This window comes from Anopheles marshallii, chromosome 2 (assembly GCF_943734725.1).
Source record: "Anopheles marshallii chromosome 2, idAnoMarsDA_429_01, whole genome shotgun sequence".
Lineage (NCBI taxonomy): Eukaryota > Metazoa > Arthropoda > Insecta > Diptera > Culicidae > Anopheles > Anopheles marshallii.
In genome coordinates this window covers 13,190,592-13,213,139 of record NC_071326.1, presented here as the reverse complement: position 1 = coordinate 13,213,139, position 22,548 = coordinate 13,190,592, and the positions used below count along the sequence as shown (strand labels likewise).

The 22,548-nt window shown below is 45.1% G+C and overlaps 4 protein-coding genes across 4 annotated transcripts; 2 read left to right on the top strand and 2 right to left on the bottom strand.

Moving 5' to 3' along the window:
• Positions 1-620: 620 nt before the first annotated feature.
• LOC128707585 (uncharacterized) lies at positions 621-2,388 on the top strand. The gene is made up of 6 exons (XM_053802543.1): positions 621-733; positions 804-1,050; positions 1,116-1,244; positions 1,328-1,406; positions 1,490-1,629; positions 2,071-2,388. The coding sequence occupies exons 1-6, from the start codon at positions 621-623 to the stop codon at positions 2,386-2,388; spliced, it is 1,026 nt and encodes a 341-aa protein (XP_053658518.1).
• Positions 2,389-6,211: 3,823 nt separating this feature from the next.
• Positions 6,212-12,672, bottom strand: LOC128719640 (clathrin heavy chain). The gene is made up of 6 exons (XM_053813267.1): positions 12,631-12,672; positions 11,076-11,538; positions 6,944-10,990; positions 6,698-6,864; positions 6,524-6,610; positions 6,212-6,445 (listed from the first exon to the last, which is right to left on the bottom strand). Exons 1-6 carry the CDS (start codon positions 12,670-12,672, stop codon positions 6,221-6,223), a joined length of 5,031 nt encoding a protein of 1,676 aa, XP_053669242.1. The 3' UTR covers positions 6,212-6,220.
• A 3,036-nt stretch (positions 12,673-15,708) lies between these two features.
• LOC128710250 (facilitated trehalose transporter Tret1-like) lies at positions 15,709-17,935 on the bottom strand. The gene is made up of 5 exons (XM_053805296.1): positions 17,878-17,935; positions 17,031-17,261; positions 16,663-16,961; positions 16,342-16,596; positions 15,709-16,266 (listed from the first exon to the last, which is right to left on the bottom strand). Exons 1-5 carry the CDS (start codon positions 17,933-17,935, stop codon positions 15,709-15,711), a joined length of 1,401 nt encoding a protein of 466 aa, XP_053661271.1.
• Positions 17,936-19,516: 1,581 nt separating this feature from the next.
• On the top strand, positions 19,517-22,260 carry LOC128718852 (protein suppressor of forked). Its single transcript, XM_053812468.1, has 9 exons — positions 19,517-19,555; positions 19,631-19,744; positions 19,819-20,027; positions 20,106-20,493; positions 20,561-20,752; positions 20,826-21,017; positions 21,094-21,340; positions 21,408-21,971; positions 22,043-22,260. The coding sequence occupies exons 1-9, from the start codon at positions 19,517-19,519 to the stop codon at positions 22,258-22,260; spliced, it is 2,163 nt and encodes a 720-aa protein (XP_053668443.1).
• The last annotated feature ends 288 nt before the right edge of the window (positions 22,261-22,548 follow it).

Here is a 22,548-nt window from a genome sequence, read left to right as displayed (position 1 = left end):
TAATTAATACCAATTCATGCCCGCAATACATTCTTCTAGCGAATGAGCGATTTGTTGATTTAAAAAAAAAAATTCTTCGCAGGTTGTAATGTTTAAGGGCGTTCTTTTAATACTTTTTACATTTTTTTTTATTTAATCGAAAAAAATACGTACTATGACAGAAATTTTTTATGTTGTTATTTATTAAGCAATTATTTATGTTTGTTCCAGGGCCAACGATGCGGCCACTATAATGTGTGCCAAACTTGAGCACCCTCTGGGTTGCCGTCAGAGGTGTCAAATTTTGCACGTCGTTGAACGACCGACGGAGTTCCACAATGATGATAAAAAAAAAACTGGAAAACGGCAAAATAAACATATGTATTCCATTTTTTCTATACATTCAGATTCATCCTTTAAACGGAAAAACCGGAAAATCTTCTTTTTTTCCTCGATCGCCACAATGTACCGCCCCCTTAAACTTCAATCATCCGTAACCATGGATTCGAATCATAGCACCATTGGATTGTTATTTCACGACAAACAAACTGCAAATATTCAATCAAGAAACAGAATACTGGAAGCGAAAGGTAAATTTCAGGTCCATTTTTGTAAGCGGATAACCATCGGTTCAGGAAGTCATGCCACGCCGAAAGCCAATTACCAAACTGGGCATATTTGGGAAGTATGATCTAAACCCGGAACAGGCGGTAGAGAACTACTTTGAGTCGAAATTAAACAACAAGTATTACGTGTACGTTGATGGTTAGCCAGTCGCGTGTTAAATTACCCTCTGCTAACGTTACCACTGCCCTTCTTTACAGCAATGTCCCCGGCTGGGATGTCGCCCGCAATGGGTTCGAGCTCAAGGGCATACACAATGATCGCGAGTACATGGAAATCACCAAGGAGCAGCACCGGATGCGTGAGCAAGCCCAACGCCAGGTGGTCGTCAACCGGAAGCGGTTGGAACAGACGACCGATTTGCTGCAGCGCATGCGGGCCGAATTTGTCGAGCTGAACGACTTCCTCAAGGACTGTGAAATGAAGGAGCAGAATGCTTTAGATACGGTAATTTTCCTCACATACGCGGTGCACGACGACTCCGCACGCTCACTTGACCGTCTTCTTGGCAGGTTAAGCGGGAAAAGCAAAAGCACGAACAGTACGGGCAAAAGATCACACAGCTCGAGGCGGATCTGGAACAGTTGGACGAGTTTGTGGTAAAGTACGAGGAAACGATTAACACATTTGAACCGTTTGAGGTATGGCGTGGTTGTGGCCAACGCTCACAAGCAGCAGGAGTAAAACTTACGTCCGTCCATTCAATTCTTTGCACGCTTTGCAGAAAGTTATGGAACAGACGATCGCCGAATCGAAGAGCTACGAAAATATGCAAGAACTCATTCAGCGTTGCGATTCACTGCGTATGTAGTACTACTTATATAAATGCGACGTGATACTACTCTCAGGTTGCACTAAACAAATTTCAACTCTCCACACACTGCAGTGCTGGCACAGGTGGAAATTTCAGCTGTAGAGCAACAAAAGATCCAGGAGATAGAGGAAATTCGCCAGAATCTCTTCAAGGCAACCAAGACAGCGCTGCACATCATAACCGGTCTCAACAATGATCTGTCGGAGTTGTTGGTAGGTGATGTTTTGTTGGAGAACTGGGGGCTATTTTATCCGGGTTGTGGCTTGGTGCAGGAGTCCTCCAAACACCTCACTGCTAAACTATTCTAATATCACGGCCTTACTGAATACTTTTATTAGTCAAGTTGCACCTCCTCTGTCCATGCGGATAGCCTCCAGAGGACTTTACGCAATAGGTCAATAGGACACTGAGTTTATCATAGAACTCCGTGGAGTACGTCACTATTGCTGGTGCTCAATTGTCCCCCTGCACACATATGGGGCAAAAAAGCTTCTGATCATATTTTGGGTTTTGTCTCATTGATCTTCAGCCCATGAGTTTTTCCCATGAGCCCATGAGCCATGAGTATGCTATTAGTATGCTGAGCACACAAGTATCGTAAGATGATGTAGTATATTCTGTAATATTTTCTTCCCTTACTTCCAAACTTCTAGACACAGTACGTGGCCGCCAAGGAGGAAGGTTTGCGCTGGGAAAAGTCGGTCACCGTCGTCAAGTGCTACATGGTGGAGAACGAATCGAGCATCAACTGTCTGCTGGACGCCATTAACCATGTGTACATTTTGCTACGCAAGCGTCGCGGCGCCGCACCGGCCGCACCACGCGGTGACGTCGAAACGCAGCTAGATCACATCAAGGAGGAGATCGAGATTCTGCACGATGTACGCAAGCAGGCGGCTGCGAAGATGCGCAACGATGGGCACAGTCTGTGCGGGGAGAAGGGAACCGAACGTCGGAAAACGGCACTGTAGAAAGCAGGAAGCAGGACACAAATTTCGGACAAAGAAACAACCGTACAAGAAACTCGGCCAACTTATTTGACAACTTTGAGTTTATTCATTTGCGTTCTCGCGTTTATTATTGTTTTTCGGACTCTGTTTATTTACTGCTAGGTTTAAACGATAGCATTTAATTTCAATCAACCAGTGGTTCCATCGATTTGCTTTTCATATGTGTTAGCGAATCAATGCATATAATGAGGGAAAAGAGTGTTCGTTTGTTTAGGGCGCATTACACTGCATCATGCATGCATATTTATAGCAGATATATGTATGTATACGTATTTTGCTTTTTTTTTCTTTGTTTTTTGTGTGAAACATATTGATCTACATACATCCCTCATTTCCCATTGCGGGAATCACGAAGTCGATCACGCTCTTGCAATTCGAGAGGGAAGGGGCGCAATGAAGCTTACCTCATCGCCCAATTTACTGCCGGTCCGTAGTAATATTAACGCATAAAATATTAATAATCGTAAATTGCATAAATAAAACTTGTCCTTATCTTGCCGATTGCGGCCAACTGTGACGACCGAAATCGAAGCTAGTGGTGCTAAACGAACGCACTACACACTACTACCCATCTGGCTCACTGTCTGTCCGAATGCCAAACAAAAGGCTTTAATAAAATCAAATGTCTTGTGCTTGTGGCGCAAACAATTAACGCAAATATGTGTTTAAATTAATGCAAATTAAACGAAAACAAAGCAAAAGCTTCAAAAAACAAACATAGCATCACTCGAAAAACAGTGGCAAATTGATCCGCTTACAGTAATCGTTCATTTGTGTACACCTTTCTGTAACAATAGTAGAAATAGAAATTACATTTCGTCTCGTGTTTATATCGCAATTTCCAATCAAAAAAGAAAAAGGAATGGTGTATTGCTCTAGTGCATGAATGAAAGAAGATTTAAGCTTACAATTTTCTTGTGCGTGCACACGTTTGCACAGGACACATCAAGACCATGTTACGAACGAAAGCAAAAAAGATTAAAAAACTGTCTTGCAACACTCTATAAAACCATAAAAAGTGATCTTAAAAATTACGATTGCATACTTTCAGGCGTCTCGTACGCTGGGCAAACCATAAAAAGTGATCCTAAAAACTTATGATTGCATACTTTAAGGCGTCACATACTTCTAGCGGGAAGTGATAAACTTATGTCCACACACACACACACCCATACAGTGTCGTGGTGGCATAAACAATAAATACTGCATTTTCACATGAGCTACTCGTACAAGACGTAGGTCTAGAAGAAGGGAGGTCCTGCTGCACGAACGAGACAGAAAGTGTTTGTATGTGGGGCGAGCGAGTGCGGCAATCATTCATTCAGCATTGGGATCGGTTCTACTAGGAATGCATCCTTTCTCTGTCTCCGCTCTTACTTACTACCGTATGCAACATATTTACGCAAACTCCACCAATCTTTTGGCGCTAAATGTTCCTTCCAAATCGGACATCTTTGTTGGGCTTTAATGTGTTAGATAGTGCGAACAACTCTATAAAACAAATCTCTTCTTGCTTTTTTGAATAGGAATTAATTAGTAGTGTTCAGTTGTTTGTTGTTGTTGCTCTGTATGATTTTCGTTTCTAATGGTCTTCTTCTGTTGTTTTGCTAATGGTAGGATAAATTTTACACAACGGATAACAAGAAGATTAGCGTTGTTCCGCGGTTTCGCTGCGCTGTTCCATGTATTTACACACACTCTCTATACTTATTACGCGCCGTGCATAGTTTGCATATGTATATGTATATATATATATATATAGATATATGTATATATTCATCTGTTTTGTATCTATTTTTTTTTTTTCATTCTCTTAGTGAAACAGGTAAGATAAATGATAACGATTTTATGTTGTTGAATTTCTACTCAATAGACTGCAAAATTCTAGGATTCTCATATAATATTTTTCGCTAGCCCGGTGGGACGCAATTTTTTCCCAACCGGGTATTTATTTCTCCGTTTTCTATTGTTTGTTTTTGCGTTACCCCTTACGCTCGAATCGTTTTATCCATGCCAAACTCGTTAAAATTACAGCTTTTGCAGCAAATAAATAGAAAGAGTTCCCATTTTGGGGCTATCGAATTCATACCTGCACAGCGTGAAGCTTCAATGTCGCTTAATCGCCACCCAGCCATGAAATACACCACGCGGTGTTTGCATTGCTTCGGTAGCGGTTAACGTTTCGCGAACTTTCCCTTTATAGTGTGCTTTTTCTTTACTGGCGATTCTTTAATTAAAACCTGAGAAACGGGAATAGAAACATACGGTCGTGTTTAACAACGTGTTCATTCACTTGTCTGCTTGATACATGCTGCTGTGTGAGAATGCTGTATACATAATCAGCTTAAGGCTTCGGTTACAAGACAAAGCAACGAATAATGCGCATGCCACAGACGGACGAAATATGCATGAGTGTGAAACAGCATTTACAAGAGGGTGTTATTTTTGACAACGAAACTATATCGCTTTATTCGTACACAAGGTAAATGGAAGGGTGGAAGTGACGCCCAATTTGGGTAGGCGCCACACACTACAGAATAATCGCTACTACGCAAAAATGTTTATCATATATATATATATATATATGTAATAGATATATTCTAACAACTAGCCGCACTTCCGTCACACATTTGTCAACCTACACGTTAAAGTAAGGTAATGTTGTTGTGGGTTTTATAATAGGCGAAGCAAAAAACAAATCCTTTGTCTAATCCTCCCACACAGCTTCCTAACTCACCTAACGGCGGGTGTGTGATTAATTTAACTAAATGCTGATGTGATTCGTATTGCGGGACAGGAATCGGAAACGGAATCGAATCAATGTAATACACCCCACCCCAATGCCACACGATATGGACCACGAACGATGATGATGCGGCAATCAATATGCACACACACGTTGTTGTTATTCATTGTTGAACGACGAAGATTACCACCAGACGGAATAGAATTTCGAAACGAGTACGTACGAACGTAGCAGCAAAACATCAGCACCAGCCATCATCGTCAGTAGCAGCAGTAGGCAAAAGAACACCAATGTTGGGGTTAGACATAAGTTTAAAGCATCCCTCAATAAAAACAAAACGATCATACACGTTCCGTCCACAGCGGACGATGAAAATTACGCGAGCGAGAGCCAAATACTTTTAATATTTTAATATAAACGTGCCTATGGCGCTACATAAAGCCCCTGCTGCAACAACCCTGAATGAAGCGTGCACCGGATACACCGATGGTCTTGTCATTGAAACGAAGGAGGTGTGTTATGATGAGTGCTACCATGAATCTACCTACTTTATTTACTCTAATTTGTTTTGCGTGCACAGAATAGAAAAGGAGGAAAAAAGGTAGACGAAAAAAAACTGATAAAACTGATGATTAAACAAAGCCTTTGCTACAATGCATTACAAATTACAAACCGTACACCGACAGTTTGGGGTCACACAACATTACTTGCACACAGGCAACAACTTTTGTCTGCCAAACGAGGTGGCCAAAAACGTGCCAGTACTTTCTCTCTCTGGCTCTCTCGCCTAAGAAACTAACAATAATCATACACGCATGATCGTGATCGTTAAATCGGGAATGATGTGCGGAAGGAAGCGTTGGGGGAGGTGGAGAATATTTTAGTGAGTTTGAACCACCGGGGTCAGAGATGAAGAACCGGGCTCACAATTGCTCTCTATACACATGCTTGTTCGTTCCTACGCTACTGTACGCGCGGCGATGTTGCATCACGCCCACAGAATGTACTACTAGTGGCCGTTTGCGCTAGGGTTGTTAACGTGCAATTTTACATACCACCGTACTGGTATGGGGTCATATTTGGTTGCGGCGGCACGTACGCACCAGCGTACTGTGGCGCATACTGAGGCATGCCGATACCGGGGCCAGCTGTCAGCATGAGCTGCGGTTCGGGCATGATGATCGATTTGTGTTCGGTACTTTCACCCTCCTTCTGTCGTTCCGCATCGGACGCTTCGAGTTTGTCCACCTTGGAGGTATATTCTCTCGTCACCTAAACACAACATACAACCATATGGTACGTTAAGCATTGCGTTGAGAAAAGCTATTAATATTAGGCCAAATAAGGTACCTGAATAATATAAGGCATCGCAAAGTCCATGATGTTGTGACGCCATGCGAGTTCTAGTATTACATCGGGCCGCAACAAATCGTAGCACTAAAATAGGCAGATTAACCAAAAAAAAAACACATTATCTCAAGATATGACCTCACCCACGGTGGAAGAGCCGTTCGTTTAACCTACCTGGAATAGGCATGCCGCGAAGCAATCGTATGCGCCCCGTTCCAAAAACCATCCGAGCAACTCTTCCGCTAACTCGCCCTGGTGGGACTCGGCCGCGTATTCCATTGCGTCCTTGAAAAGACGGTCCTTTTTGCACAGCTCCACACTTTGTTTCCAGCGGTTGTTTCCTGCGTTTTTAACATGATATAAAATTAGCACACAAACGGTCCATGTCACTGTAAGCTCACATCTCAAAACTATACAAACCTTTGTACAGGTAGGCGGCAATGCGACGGAATTCTGTAAGCTCGTGCTTTTCGAGCTTCTGCGCCAACGCAATGTTGTCAAAGTTGTCGAACGCGTCGATGGATGTCCGCAAACCCTGATAGTCCTCTTCGTCGATCAACAATCCGTTGAGTGCTTCATTGATTGCCTTGTTGTTGAGGCTCTGGACCGAGCGCAGGTAGGTTTTGACCAGCTGCAGATGACCCTGTTTGGTGAAGAAACTGACCGCACGGGTGTGATCCATGCGGGGTGCCAGCACGAGCAGCATATCGTTCAGCAACAGCGGCTTATAGTCCAGATAGAACTGTATCGCCTTGTAATACAGCTCGATGTTAGCCACCTTCGTGATGATATCCTTGAAATGACCTTCACGCCACGCCTCGGACGGATGTGCCATCATGGCCAACACGGCATTATCGTACTCCTCGTACTTGTCGTACAGGAACACGAGCTCCGACCAAAGGTGCGCCTGTTCGGCGGCACGCAGTACCTTCGGAATGTTTACGCGCGACCAGAACAGCTCGAGATGTTCACGCATCTTGGCCGGTTTGTACTTCGAGTACAGAATTGCCAACTCGGTGAACATGCCCATGTGCGCCCGCTCCAGTCCAAGGGCGGCCTCCAACAGCCCAATCAGCTCCTCAAAGTATCCCCGATCCTGATAGTAGTTGATCAGATCCTCCAGCTCATCCGCGTGTACCACAATGTGAAGGCCACACATCTGCGCCAGACGAAACTCTTCCGCGTCTACGCAGGCGAAGCACACCTCCTTCCAGGTGCGTGTAGAGTTGGCTTTACGGGCCCCATCCACAGCACCCTGGAACTCGCGCAGATGCACCAACGTGATGGCGAGCCGTGCAAAGTTGCTTACGTTGTTATACAACAGCTTCGCCGCCTCGTACATACGATCGTTGAAGCAACGATCGCCGATCTTCTGAATGTCGGCATGGTTCGGTCCCGACACGAATTCCTCCAGATCGGCCAACCTACCGGTACGGGCATACGCGTAGATCAGCTCACTTTCAATGTAGCTCTCGCGGGCCTTCTTACGTGCCATCTGCAGATAGCGTACCAGATCCTCCCACGAATCATTCTTGCTGGCCGTTTCGACCACATCAATGTAGGCGCTCGGATCATCCGCCTTGATGTAGCTATCGATCGCTTCTTTCACCAGCCCTTGCTGAAGCTGGGCACGAGCCAACTGTGACCACACGGCCGGTTCATTGCAGCGCTCTGCAAATTCGTTCGCACGCTCCAGATTGTTCACCTGCTCGATCAGCACCTGAATAGCCGAAGTGTTGACGTCGAACTTTTTGAATATCGCAAATGCCTCCTCGTACAGTTCGTTATTGATAGCAATGTTAGCAATATCAGGTGCATCATAGTTGTCCAAACGATTGATATAATCCATAACGCGGCTACGATCCGCCTTGATTGCCGTCAAAATAAGTAGATTTTGCAAATTACGATGATCGGAGAACACCGATGAATCAAGCACGATCTTCTCCAAAAGCTCGATTAGCTCGTTTGGTAAATCAGCCGTCATGAATGCCTTCACAGTAACAGAGATATCGTCCGGATCTTGCGTCTCTGATAAGGCAGTCTGGACGACCTGATCGATTAGCTGACGCTTGTAAGGATTCGCCTCGGAGAGGACTTCCGCCCACAATTCTGCATCACGGCGGCGCACCAGATAGCGGGCCTCTGACTTAAACAGAGAATTTTCGTTGCAAACCGCGATCAGCTCACGGTCGCACTGGCCACGCTCGTACGCAACGCACGCCAGATGCGGATCGCGCTTCTCACAGTAGCGTCCTACTACTCGGCTATCATAGAACTGATTCTCCTTCAGGAAACGCTCCGGATTGTTGTTCGAATCGATGTAGATCTTAGCGAGTGCATTGTGCGTCGCCGGCTCAACGCATCCTTCATGAACGCGCGATTCCAGCCACGGCAACAGTAACTTCAAACGGTTACGTTTCTCCACCTCCTCTACCAACTCATCCGTGGAGAACTGTCCCTTTACGACCAGTATCAAGTTTTTTATAATGTCCTCCGAGCAGTCGACATCCAGCAGACCTCCTACGACCACCGGCAATCGCGACGGATTCACTTTCTGCACATAGATCTCAATGTACTTCTGCAGACTGTTGCGGTACAGATAGAGCACCAAGTCGTGCACGAAATCGAACCGATCGCACACAATGATCAACGGTAGCTGATCGGTCAGCTTTGCCTCCTTCAGGAAGTTCTTCACGCGCTCCGCGTTGTAACAGTTCGACTCGCGACAGATACGCTCCACCTCCTTAATCTGATTGGTCTTGCAAGCGGCCTGAATGTATTTGAAGTGCACCTCCGGATCTTGGCTGAAGTTTACAATCGAGCCCAGGAAATAGAACAACCCTTCGTAGCTCTTGAAGCTCTCGAACAGATCGATCAGAGCCTTGGTTGTCAGCTGCTCGTGGTACTTGGTCGCAATCTGTACACAGATCTGCAGATTTTGACGAATGTTTGCAGTCAGCATCGCCCTCAAACACTCGAGCGAATCCTCCACTGAGAGTGTGCCGAAGAATCCTACCAACCAGTCACCGTTCAGCAGCTGAGTGTGGACGACCGCACGCTTAATATCGTACAGATCGGTATAGTGTTCCAGTGCGCGCTGCAATAGACCGGCCTTCTCGCACAGCTGCGCGATGTGTGCACGATCGTAGTGCGTAAACATGGCATTGCCAAGTATAGCATCGGCGACCTGCGGTGCCGACATGAGGTTCATTTCGAGCAGACGCGTCTGCAGTGCTCCTTCCGCGGGACGGTTGTTCTTGAGAGCATCGAGCAGGAACGCCGTACACTGCTGTACCATGTTCTGCTCCATGAAGATGTCCACGATCTGGTTGATGTCAGCCAACGGTTCCTCGTCCGCTACCAACATGCTCGCAAACCCAGAGCCCTGCTCCGGATTCGTCCGCATCACCGAACGCAACAGGAACACGTAATCCGGACTGTAGTTGACTTTCTTCGCGTATAGTACAATCTTCTGGAACTGGCCTGTTTCGGCGAAACACTGAATCACCTTATTCGGTACGTTCGAGCGCAGATAGATGGAAAGAGCGAGTGTGGGATCGGACGGTTTGACCAGATCGCCAAGTTCTTCGCTGCACTCAAGCTTCTCCTCCTTCAGCCACTTCTCGCAAAGCTGCTTGCGGCCCTGCGCCAATACCGGGCGACACAGTTCGAGCGATTCGTACTTGTTCAGCTTGCCCTGATCGAGCAGAATGCCGAAATATTGCAGCAAGGGTGGTGAGTTCGTTCCCGGCTGGGCCGGCACCTGTTGGAATTTTTGGATCGTTTGCGGCGTACGCAGGATTCCTTTCGGTGCAATCGCAGCCACTTTCGCAGCCTCCGCGAACTGTCCATTCTGGAACAGTTGGTTAAACTTACGGACAAACAAGTCTTCCGCACCGGACAGATTGTTCCGCACCGCCATACGCAACGCAAGGTCTGGATTCTGGAGCACGGTGTTAATGTACGGGATGATTTGCTCCTCGTCGACCGTCACCGAAAGCACCTGACCCTTGCGATTCACACCAATGATGCCACCGCTCGATTCGTGCGGTGCCGTCACGAAGATGGTATCTCCCGAAATACGATTCATGTAGATGCAGGTCGCCGTCTCGATGTCGTACATGTGGATGTAGCCGTACTTGGTGATCAGGTAAATCACATCGTACCGGGGCGATACCTGCATCGCTACAGGGAAATCACTTTGTGCCTCCGGCGGGAAAAACACATCGACCGCCTTCTTGGTAAACGCCACATTGCCGGCCGGCGGTGTGCCAACCTCAATGATGTGCAGTTTGGCAGCGGTTTGCGACCGGACGGCGAAACAAAACAGCGTCGACAGTTCCTTGTTTTCCTCCATCTTGAAGGTGGCAAACGAGGCGGCATGACCTTCGATCGCTTGCGAAACTTTGCGCTCTACCGAGTACAACTGCATCGCGCCAATCACACGATTCTGCTGTGCCGAAATACCTATCGATAGATAATGATACACGTTAGCACTATTGTGGTCTATAGACTGGCCTCTACAGCAGAAGAGTAAAGGACAGTTGCTTACCAACTAGCAGCAGCCATGCTTGCTTCGGATCGGTACGATAGTTGATGATCTGACAGCCGTTCAGCGACGAATGGCGCTCAAACATCTTGATCGGCGTCGAGTCCCCTTCCATCGACCAATGATACACGGACGTTTCCGTCACCAGCGACAGCGTGTTGAGGGTGATCCACTTCCAGAACACGACCTCTTCCGTCATCGTGTGCGCCTTCATCTTCGATTTCATCTCGATGTTGAAGATCTGCAGCGTCTTCTGCGCCTTCAGAGCGATCACCTTGCTCGCCGGGTTCATGATTGCCGAGTCCGCACTGATCGGCCGTCGGATCGGATTCTGTGCGTCATTCATGTCGATAATAACGACCTGCGCCGTCTCGCCCACCTTCTCCCGGACGCAGATGAACTTGTCCGACTCCATCGTCAGATTGGTGAACGAGATCGAGCTCGCATTGATGTTGATGTTGGTGAGCTACCACAACATCGCAGCAGGCCAGCATATTAACCATGGATACCGCGCGAACAAGCGAACAATCGGGGAGTAATCGTGTTCAGAGAGTTTGGGGTTGAAACGATAACAGCCGGGCATGGAAACAACGGATGATGGCACACACGGAGTTTCGGGACGGTGCAGTGTGCAAACATCCATACAGGAAGAGAAGAAACAAAGGGAAAGAAAACAGAACTCTGATAAGAAAAACATTCTCTGAATTTTTTGCAGACGTGGGACGATGTTAATGTTGTCGGTGTTGTGTTCGTTGATGGTCTCTATCTTGAGCATTATATTTCAATTTCAGTTCGTCATCGAATGATTTTTGCATTGAGAAACGCAGCATCCACCCACACCGATACGAGAGAAGCTAACCAAAAAGGTTGCTATAAAACTAAATCGGTCAATAAAATTGCATCTGCCCAAGGGAAATTTAATTTCCCTTCTAGCGAGGGTCGTCTTTCGTAGGAGCTATCTGGATAGGACAGGAAGAGAAAAACCCACCCACCCACTTCTAAACATCTGCTCTGCCTCAAGGGACAAGAATCCAGCATGGTTGGAACGGAGCTTTGGTTCGAGAAAATTGGAACCATTGCGTAATGCCAAATCATTCGTTTCCTTCCCTGTCGCGTGGTGGTTCCGTTCGTGGAAAACAGGCGCAGAGTGCTGCTTGCTGTCCTTTTTCTCACTCCTCAACATCATTACTTCCTGTCAACCGTCCTTCGGTAAACCAAACGAGCTGGTCCAATCGATTTCTCACTCGCAACGCAGCTCTGCACGAAGGAATTGATCCAAAAGACTTACAAAATCACTAAAAGAATGATTCATGGTACGCTATCATTAGCAGCATTGAAAGGGGCGTCGCGCTTTTTCTTGTGACACATGACCAACATTATATTCTCCAATCCCACCACTAGGGGCTGCTGCTGCTCTGCTCCTTTTTCATCTCAGCAAACCCCAATAGGCAAGCAATGTTTAAAGAGGGATATGCAGAGCAATTCTAGGTCATTCGCGTCATCTTCGTCGTTGTGTTGTAGTTCTCTTCATCTTCCCCTCACCCAAAACGAAACTCACCTGTAAATGCTCCTGAAAGCGTATCGGAAGTTGTTGCGACATTTTCGGGCTGCGCCTTATTCACTACTATGTATTAATTTGCTTCAGTCACTTCCAGGACACGTAGATCTTAGTATAGTTAATTTATATAACAACTTATAATGTTTTAAACATTCACTTTCACTAGATTCACAATGATTTGCACACGAACACGGACGAATATGATGTTGCGGTACGGCCGTATTCCGTTTTCAGGACGGGTTTTCGGTGAGACCTTACTGGATGAATGAAACAGAAATTAAGGATGGTTGCCATCAGTACCAAAGGTAACTGCTATTCAGTAGTTTCGCCAGCATTTCGAGAGAAATTGTGATGATGGTAACACGGTTCGAACACACGGTTATTTCAACTGCACGCGAATCAAGAGCGCTGTCGATCGATTAAATGGGGTTCTACATTGCTTGTTTCGGTCCAAACTTGGGACAAATCATTATAATAGATAAACCAGAAACTAACCCCAGTTTTTTTCTTCACTATATCCCTTTAAGCACGCCAACAGCAATCCTTAACAGAAGACGTACGACCGCAACACAACTCGATGACTACGTGCAGTGGAATCTGCTCACATTCACCAACACCGACGAATCGCCTGCTGCGACGGACGGCATAAAGTTGAATGGATTCGCCGAACGCATGCAACTTTACGCACACAAGCTTGCGTAAGAAAACATTGTGCACAGTAGTGGTGGAGGTGCAATTAAATAGTAAAAGCCTACTTGTACTCCTTTCGAATTAACAGTTGCTTTCTCGTGAAGTGCCTGCAGCTCTAGATCATTGGACGCTATTGCACCGTCGATAATTGAGGTTTTACGTTTAACTCAGTTATTATTTAAGCTCGAATATTTAACGTTCAAACTATATGAAAGGTTAAAAGAACGGTTCGCTTAGTCCACAAAACCTTGCTCAAATAAATTAAATCATCCGATTTATTCGTGTTCTAGGAAAGGTTTAACGATGTGTTGACACTTGTCGCAATCGCACTGTACGAGAAAAAAAACACCTTAACAACATAACTAAGTGGAGCCGCTGCTGTGCTTGCTTGTGTAGGTGTGTTGAATAATTGAATTCCAATATGGCCGTTCCGACTTGCGGTGAGCCTTTAAACATTTCCGCTATTATGGCTATCACTGGGCGCCATGCGTATTTATGGTCTGTCCTATTTCGGACAGATTTTATGGCACAAGGGCTTTTGTACGTTTAGTAGATAAAAGGATTGCAAACAATTCATCTGCCAGCGCATTAAAAACTAGATGGAATGGCTGGTGTGGCACGGCGAGTAAGAGATGAACGAGAGAGAATAGAGAAAGATGGGAGAGCATAACACGGATGCACCAATACCAATTGCCCCGTTAGCATTGTGAAAAGAACGAATACCCGTTGATGTGTGCGAGAAGAAAACAACTCACTTCCCCCGAAAGGTAAATTAAATTATCTTCGACTATTGAAATTTGTTGCGGGTTTGTTTCTTGCGCACGAAAGCGGGTCAGATACGCACACCGCCGTAAGGGGCAGACACACCGTACATATGGTTTGTTAAAGGAAGCTTCTCTATTATTTCGACACCCATCAATCAGATTATTGCCCTGCCGTCTCGTCCGTCCGGTTTCACAGGAATCGGGCGCGTAAGTGAATATTTTTCCTATTTGCTGTCCGCGGTCGGTGATGGTGCGGTGGCAATAGTAGTGTTGGTGTCAGTTTTGTATCAGGTAACGTAGGCCCCGCAGGTATCGCCCACCGTTCTCATCGTTTTCTCCGCACCGTTCGCTTTCGGTGTATAGCGGCACAAGCAAAATGGCTCGTTGAGTCACTTTCTTCCTCCCGTTACACATCAGGGAAGACCCGCCCGCCCCACACACTTCACGCACACTATGGTGGCCAAGTGCCACATCACTTCATCGTTGGGCGCTTCCGCCCATCGCTTAACAGCTCGTTTCACTGACGATATGAACTTTTTAAATGCGGTTACATATCCGGATTACGGTTAGATGTACATTTCTCTACCAACAGCACTACATCACCACCATTTTCTTTGCGCCCAATCTAACTCATGCCAAATCTCACATAATTGTTGCAGTTTGTACGACATTTCCCTAGCATACGCTCCGAATACAGTGTGAAAATTAGCTTTTCTCGCTTTATTCATCCATCTCGCATCACAGCAAATGGCAGGAGAAAAGTACTGGTCGGTCGGTAACTACACACAAAGCGCACACCTCCCACTCAACGATGCGCAAATCTTTTTCTTCTCAAACAGCTTTGTTCGTAACACTTTTTTCCCAATGGTACATCGGTATCGCTGGGTTGTTTAACTTTCATTCAATTCGCATGCGACACAATCACCGAGTATCCATTTCACTGCACCAGGATAATCTTTTGTGAACAAATTGTACAAAATTCCGAAAAATTTTACCCGTGAGACGCACACACACACGAAAACCGTCAGATGAGTTGCAAGTTGGAAAATGAAATGCGCTCCTAGTTCGGTTATCCGATGCCTTTGGGTAATGCGCCGAATAATCAAACATCACGGATGATGCGAGGTACTCTGCGGATGGGGTTCTTTCTACAGTAGAAGCCATGTTTTTTTTATCTGCATTCAAATTCAATCATTCAAATAGACGGTTGGAATTGTTGCCGGCAGTGATATTTGGCGATTCAAAAAGAAGGCTAGGTTTTCGTAATATTTATATTTTGTATTCGGATTTGTTCGGATGATCTAATTCAGTTTTACTAATTTTTGACACATTTTTAATTTGAATGAAATCTGAAACTCTATTCTGAACATGGCTCCTCACCTATAATTATGAATCGTCAAAGATTAATGGATCATTAAAGATTCTTCTGATATAGAATTCGATTCTCGTTTATTATTCGGATCCATAAGTTTACTTAGGCATAACCCAACAAAAGTATTCAAATTCAGATTAATTTTAATTTATAGCTTATTCTAAGTAGCTATCAAAATTAGCATTATTTTACAACAGCATAAGCGCATATCATATCCAGATATTTCACCGTACATAATTATTAAATGAACACTTATTTTTCCGCCCTGTAATATACTTTAGAGCTTGCCAATCGTGTTTGTATCTGTTCGAATGTTTTACCCTTTGTTTCTGGCACGAATAGGAAGACGAAAATCGCACCAAGCAAACAGAATCCAGCAAACAACCAGAACGTTCCCGCCTCTCCTAGCCCGTTCCGAAGCGGATTAAACGTTTTCGACATCATAAAGGACAGTGCGTAGCTGGTGAATGTTGCCAACGAGCTAGCCAGGTCCTTCACATCAATCGCAAACACTTCGCCAATCATAATCCACGGTACCGGTCCGAAACCGATCGAAAACATTGTTACGAAAACGGACAACGCAAGAACCGGCAGCCATTCGAGGTTTTCCACTTGTGCTGGATTATTTTGCAACAGCTGAAAATACACTCCTAGGACGACGTGCGAGGCGCACATTATGGCCGCAGACAACATCAACAACCACCGACGTCCAATGCGATCGACTGTGAAGGCGGCAAGCAGTGTGCCAAACACCTGCATCACACCAACGATGATCGTAGCCACATCATGGTTCAACGAATCCGAGGCATTCTGGGGGAATGAGAAAGTAAGACAAATGTAAGCTGTTAAAACCTATCGAACGACTTCAATTTAACTATCGCTCACCATGAAAATGTCTGTGGCGTAAAACAACACCGCATTGATGCCGGACATTTGCAGAAAGGTGACGAGCCCAATCATGGCAACCAGTGCGCTCAAAGTTTCTGGCGTTAGTAATGATTGTTTAAGTGACTTCTTGGGTTGATTTAACAATGCATCTTGCTCCAATTGAAGCTGTTCTATTTCTGTACAAGCATCACATTTTGGGCCACGCAACCACTTGAGCGTTTCTATAGCTTTGGTCTTATGTCCTCGTTTGAGCTGCAAGTGATTAACGATTGTTTAGTGTTATGCACGATAATTGTTTTTAATGAGGATCTTTCTCACCAGCCAGGACGGGGTTTCGGGCATTAGCATAAATATGGGTCCAAACAGCAGCACAATGAAACCGGATATAATGTTCAGTTGGAACACATTCACACCAACCGAAATGCTGAAGGACATCAGCATTCCAAGGTTTAGCATGAGCTGGAAAAAACTCCCCACAGTGCCACGGATGCGTTGGTCCGCTATTTCACCGATGTAGATCGGCACGGACATAGAGTAAGCGCCTGCTGCAAATCCCTGCAGCAATCTGCCAAGATACATCATCGCCACTGCTTGAGACCAGGTCATCAATACCCACCCTGTCGAATGCGGGTAACGTACATTACTGGTTGAAGGATCGCGAAACAAATCTGCATCGACGCACTTACCCAACAGCAGTGGTAAAACGAAGAACAGAATGGTGTTTTTGCGTCCTTCTGACCTCATCATTATCCCACACGGTATGGCAGCTATGGCACCACCGACAGGCATGAAGGCAATAGTCCACGAAAATTGGTCATCGCTCATTTCGAAGTTTCCTTCACCATCTTCCAATATCCGAGGTCCTGCCGGTGCGGACCAACCGAACACCATGCCGATCGCAAGTACGCCATATGATGCTGCAACGGAGCGATAATGAAAGGAAAGGAAAGCTCAACCAAACCGCTTCAGTCTTGGCGACGATAAGGAATGGTCCATCGATCAATTAACTTTCCGGAATGGTCAATTTGAAATTCATTGAGAGTGTTTGATGATTGTACTCTTATCATGCCGCTCATGAGCACGTGTTGATTTTACGTTAACGGGCAAAAAACCTACGCAGTCATCAAATTGTCAACAACATTCAATTCTTATCATTGTCGAAATTATGTTTGGCTCTCAGGAGTAAGGATTTATAAGCTGATATTATTAAAATTCATTCAACAATTTCACTGCCTCAATTGTCAATCAATGCGAAATTGATTAAATAACTTTCACCTATTCGTGTACGGAACGCTACTTGAGCCCATTGTTCAACTGTTTCTCTACCAATCGAACACTAATTGCACAAGTTAAGATAATAAATGTTGACATTGACCACCATATATTGATTAAATAACTTTCATCTATTCGTGTACAGAACGCTACTTGAGCCCATTGTTTAACTGTTTCTCTACCAATCGAACACTAATTGCACAAATTAAGGTAATAAATGTTGAAATTGAACACCATAAACTTAATCAATTGCGAAGCTACCTGCTAATGCTGCGATGTACTGGTTTTGATTGGGAAAATAGTAGGGTAGTTTGTTCATCCTTGCGTACGTAATGCGATCGTTCTTACTACCGAGCCACTGGAAAACCGCATAACAACTGAATGTGATTGTGGTCTAACTGTAGCAACGCACCGTTTTACACAAGCCGTAAGACCTGTACCGCAGATGATAAGAACAGCACAAAATCTCACTCTTATACATGGATTTTTTATTGTTATGCGTTATCAACTTTGGGATTAATCTGATACGCGCCTTGATTGATGAATCACTTGATGTTATCCAAAGTGTCTGTCGTACACTTTCAAATTATTGTGTACAGTTTGTTGTTATACCAACACATGTTTGCAACGCAATCCTTTGATATTGGACCGCATTCTGCAACGGTTTTGCATTTGGTATTTTGTTTGCAATTATAGAAAAATTCATTAGGAAAACAGGCCGCAATTAGTTAACTTTTCTGGTTTATATTACAAACAACTTTAAATTGCGGGCATTCTTTATGTTTTAATTTAATGAATAAATAGTTCACCATCTGGTTAGCAGTGTTGCATCAATCCGACTCCAGTATATTTTCAACGATAATTCCCTTTAACCTGCACGAGATACAAGTTCATGCAAGAATTGGAACATGATTTACTATCTTGTCCATTATTCCGGACGACCGGAGTAAATTGTCATTGCGATACTGATGGGTATGTCGGGAGGATCATCGATTCGCGGTTCAAGATAACCCAGTTCAAACAACAGGCCCGTTTGATGTTCCTATGAGTTCATTGAATGAATGGAGGTTAAAAAGGACTTATTCTAGGCTATTTACAATGCTTTATTCAGGCCCGTTTCCCAAATGATTTACGGACTTTATGAAATCGGTCCTTATTTGGAACCTTTAACCTGTTTCAGCGATCAGCGTGACTTTTCGAATACATCAGTGCGCAGTCTCTTGAAATGATCCGAAATTTAGATTTTACCTATCTAGGTTCACTAGGGCTGCAAATTGATATTTGCAAGCTGTCCGTTTTAAGCATTTGGCAGAGCTCAGTTTTTTGCTAAATCAACGCCACCAACTAGATAAAACTTCAGCAATTGAGAGGTACGATGCATTTGTTTACATTTTGCACGTCTTGGTTTGTTATAAGGAATTGGATCTGTTGAAGCCATATAAATAAGATCAGATACCATCAGTTTACCATAAAATATACTAACGATCGGGATACGATTGTGTGAAAAAATAATTTCATCCATACTCGTGCAGCTGAGCTTTCTTCTTCTTTCTTTTCTTCAGCTGTGCTTTTACTGTGGTCGTATGGTTTACACACAACTGTCAAAATAGGTCGGTGCATTGTGCGAAGCCGGGCAATGGGCGCACCTTCTCTGTACGCACTTTGTTTATAGGCGTCAAACGCTTTGACATCGGCAAACAGCTCCGCGAGTGGCATTTTCTTTTCACAATCATTTGTTTATTGTAGCATTCGATTTGCAATTTCTCTACCTATATTTGTTGCTGTAGCGCGTTGCAGTTCTAGCAAAAGCGGTCAGGAAGGTGCGTTTGTTTCACTGCATTAGTTCCTGTACAGCAATCGTGGAAAATTCTATCCCAAACCACCGAAACCACTCCGGGAAATGACACAACAACTGAAGGATCAGCTAAAGTTTGATATAGTGAGTTGAGCGTGATTATTTCCAATCTACACATCGTACAATGGATCTTTAAACAAAACTTCATCCATTTACTAGGAATGGGGACACGAGAGATTGGTACGGGCTCAGCAAACGGTAGAAGTTCGACCGTTCGATGTCGAATCATGGTCACTGCTGGTTCGTGAGGGGCAAAGCCGGCAAGTTAATGAGGTAAGCACGGCACAAATGATTTTAAGAAAAGTACATTCTACGAACGCCGACATTGAAACACGCTCTGTTTTTAGGTACGATCATTATACGAGTCACTGGTCAGCGTGTTCCCGACGACGGCCCGATACTGGAAGGTGTACATCGAGCAAGAAATGAAGTATCGCAACTACGAGCGCGTTGAGAAACTGTTTCAACGCTGTTTGGTGAAAATTCTAAACATAGATCTGTGGAAGCTATACCTAACGTACGTGAAGGAAACGAAGGCCGGCCTCAGTACGCACAAGTAAGCATCCATACAAGCGCACACATCGTTAACCATAACTTACCCGAGCATTGTATGAAAAATTTCCTTTTCTGTTAGAGAAAAAATGGCACAGGCGTACGACTTTGCGCTGGAAAAGATCGGCATGGATCTGCATTCGTTCTCCATCTGGACTGACTACATAACGTTCCTGAAGAGTGTGGAAGCGGTGGGCAGCTATGCGGAGAATCAGAAGATAACTGCCGTTCGGAAGGTGTACCAGCGTGCGGTCATAACACCCATCATTGGCATAGAGCACCTGTGGAAGGATTACATCGCGTTTGAACAGAACATCAATCCGATCATATCGGAAAAAATGAGCGTGGAACGTTCGCGAGATTACATGAATGCGCGACGTGTTGCGAAAGAGCTGGAAATTGTTACGAAGGGACTGATCCGCAACCTGCCGGCCGTACCGCCGACAGTGACAAAGGAGGAAATTAAGCAGGTGGGTGACGGTGAAGTCCTGTTTCATATGCGACACTACAAGATGTGTTTTATGCTATCCCATATAGGTGGAACTTTGGAAAAAGTACATTGCGTTCGAGAAGTCAAATCCGCTGCGCAGTGAAGATAATGCGCTCGTAACACGTCGCGTGATGTTTGCTATTGAGCAGTGCCTGCTAGTGCTCACACATCATCCTGCGGTCTGGCATCAGGCGGCCCAGTATCTGGATCAAAGCTCGAAACTGCTCGTCGAAAAAGGGGTAGGAGCGTTATATGCGAGAGTGAATCGAAGTTTATCAAAGATTCTAATAATTGTTTTATGTATCGCCGTAGGATCTCAATGCGGCCAAGGTATTCAGTGACGAAGCGGCAAATATTCTTGAGCGTGCTATTAACTCGGTGTTGAGTAGAAACGCGTTGCTGTACTTTGCGTATGCCGATTTCGAAGAGGGGCGCATGAAGTATGATAAAGTACACCAAATGTACAACAAATTTCTTGCGATCAACGACATCGATCCAACGCTGGTGCGTAGTAACGTTCTTCGTACAGATGTGGTTCATGTACCGTAATGAAACATAATTTTTGCCATACTCCACACAGGCTTACATTCAGTATATGAAGTTTGCTCGTCGGGCAGAAGGAATAAAATCGGCCAGAGCCGTGTTCAAGAAGGCACGCGAAGATCCCCGGTCCACCTACCATGTTTTTGTTGCTGCCGCGCTCATGGAGTACTACTGCAGCAAAGACAAAGATATTGCTTTCCGTATATTTGAGCTCGGTTTGAAACGGTTCGGCGGAAGTCCTGAATACGTCATGTGTTATATAGACTATTTGTCACATTTAAATGGTGCGTATGAAGTAAATGATGAGCTGCACATATTTAACCACATTGCTTTTGTACCCCCCGTTTCTAGAGGATAACAATACACGTGTGCTGTTTGAAAGGGTGCTATCGTCCGGTGGACTAACCCCACAGCTGTCCGTTGAAGTGTGGAACCGTTTTCTTGAATTTGAGTCTAACATTGGCGATCTGTCAAGTATTGTGAAAGTTGAACGTCGCCGCAGTGCCGTGCTGGAGAAGCTTAAAGAGTTCGAGGGCAAGGAAACGGCCCAGCTCGTCGATCGGTACAAGTTCCTCGATCTCTATCCGTGTTCACCATCCGAGCTGAAATCGATTGGGTACAGCGAAACGCGAGGGATGCTTAGTGTAACCGGTGTCAAACCACCAGCCGCTCCCGTGCCAGAGCAACCGGAACAGCCACAGAAAACGGCACGGCACGATTTCACCCAGATGATACCGTACAAACCGAAACCGAATGCATTTCCGGGCGAACATCCGATGCCGGGCGGTACGTTCCCGCAGCCGGCTGCATTGGCCGCATTGTGTGCCATTTTGCCGCCACCGATAAGCTTCCAGGGTCCGTTCGTAGCCGTCGATAAGCTAATAGAGGTGTTCAATCGTATACAGCTTCCTGAGGGTATGTTATGTCCAGGCACCACTGTTATGATTTGCTCATTTCTCTTATGTTCTCTTTGTTCTCGATTTTAGTTCCTCCACCCCCTAGCGATGGCACTGCTGATTCGAGATTATTTGAGCTAGCCAAATCTGTGCACTGGATCGTAGACGACAGTACCTACGCGGGTGAAGGTGGCCTGAAGCGACGTCGCATGGCGCCGGGTGGCGAGGACAGTGACGATGAGGCGGTGGCACCAGCACCACCAGCTAACGACATTTATCGACTAAGGCAGCAGAAACGTTTCAAGTGAATGCAATCACCCGCATGCATCTGGTGGTTTATGCTTTTAGGGACAATATATTTCCCCCCCCTTGTGCAGGAAGTATATAAAGTTGTACAATATATCTTAAGACAAAATACGCTCATATCTCAAACTATTTTGAACCATCCACAAGTCACGTCCAATGACCATTCTAGTGGAGAGCTGATTAACAGGTGGCGAATGAGTGACTACGGCAGAAAATAAATCAAAATCAGATAAACTGCCCAAACAGCAAACTCTTGCAGAAGTTAAGCTTTTCTTTCAGGTCCTTTCGAG

Excerpts from the sequence above, each read along its gene's own strand:
- LOC128719640 (XM_053813267.1), bottom strand. The coding sequence starts at position 12,672 with ATGTCGCAACAACTTCCGATACGCTTTCAGGAGCATTTACAG. Across the intron at positions 11,539-12,630 it reads GCTTTCAGGAGCATTTACAG|CTCACCAACATCAACATCAA; the intron begins GTGAGTTTCGTT and ends ATGTTGTGGTAG. Across the intron at positions 10,991-11,075 it reads AGCATGGCTGCTGCTAGTTG|GTATTTCGGCACAGCAGAAT; the intron begins GTAAGCAACTGT and ends ATCTATCGATAG.
- LOC128718852 (XM_053812468.1), top strand. The coding sequence starts at position 19,517 with ATGACACAACAACTGAAGGATCAGCTAAAGTTTGATATA. Across the intron at positions 20,494-20,560 it reads CAAAGGAGGAAATTAAGCAG|GTGGAACTTTGGAAAAAGTA; the intron begins GTGGGTGACGGT and ends TATCCCATATAG. Across the intron at positions 21,341-21,407 it reads CTATTTGTCACATTTAAATG|AGGATAACAATACACGTGTG; the intron begins GTGCGTATGAAG and ends CCCCGTTTCTAG.
- LOC128707585 (XM_053802543.1), top strand. The coding sequence starts at position 621 with ATGCCACGCCGAAAGCCAATTACCAAACTGGGCATATTTGGGAAGTAT. Across the intron at positions 734-803 it reads TTAAACAACAAGTATTACGT|CAATGTCCCCGGCTGGGATG; the intron begins GTACGTTGATGG and ends CCTTCTTTACAG. Across the intron at positions 1,630-2,070 it reads ATGATCTGTCGGAGTTGTTG|ACACAGTACGTGGCCGCCAA; the intron begins GTAGGTGATGTT and ends CCAAACTTCTAG.
- LOC128710250 (XM_053805296.1), bottom strand. The coding sequence starts at position 17,935 with ATGAACAAACTACCCTACTATTTTCCCAATCAAAACCAGTACATCGCA. Across the intron at positions 17,262-17,877 it reads GTACATCGCAGCATTAGCAG|CATCATATGGCGTACTTGCG; the intron begins GTAGCTTCGCAA and ends GCTCCGTTGCAG. Across the intron at positions 16,267-16,341 it reads ACGCCACAGACATTTTCATG|AATGCCTCGGATTCGTTGAA; the intron begins GTGAGCGATAGT and ends TCATTCCCCCAG.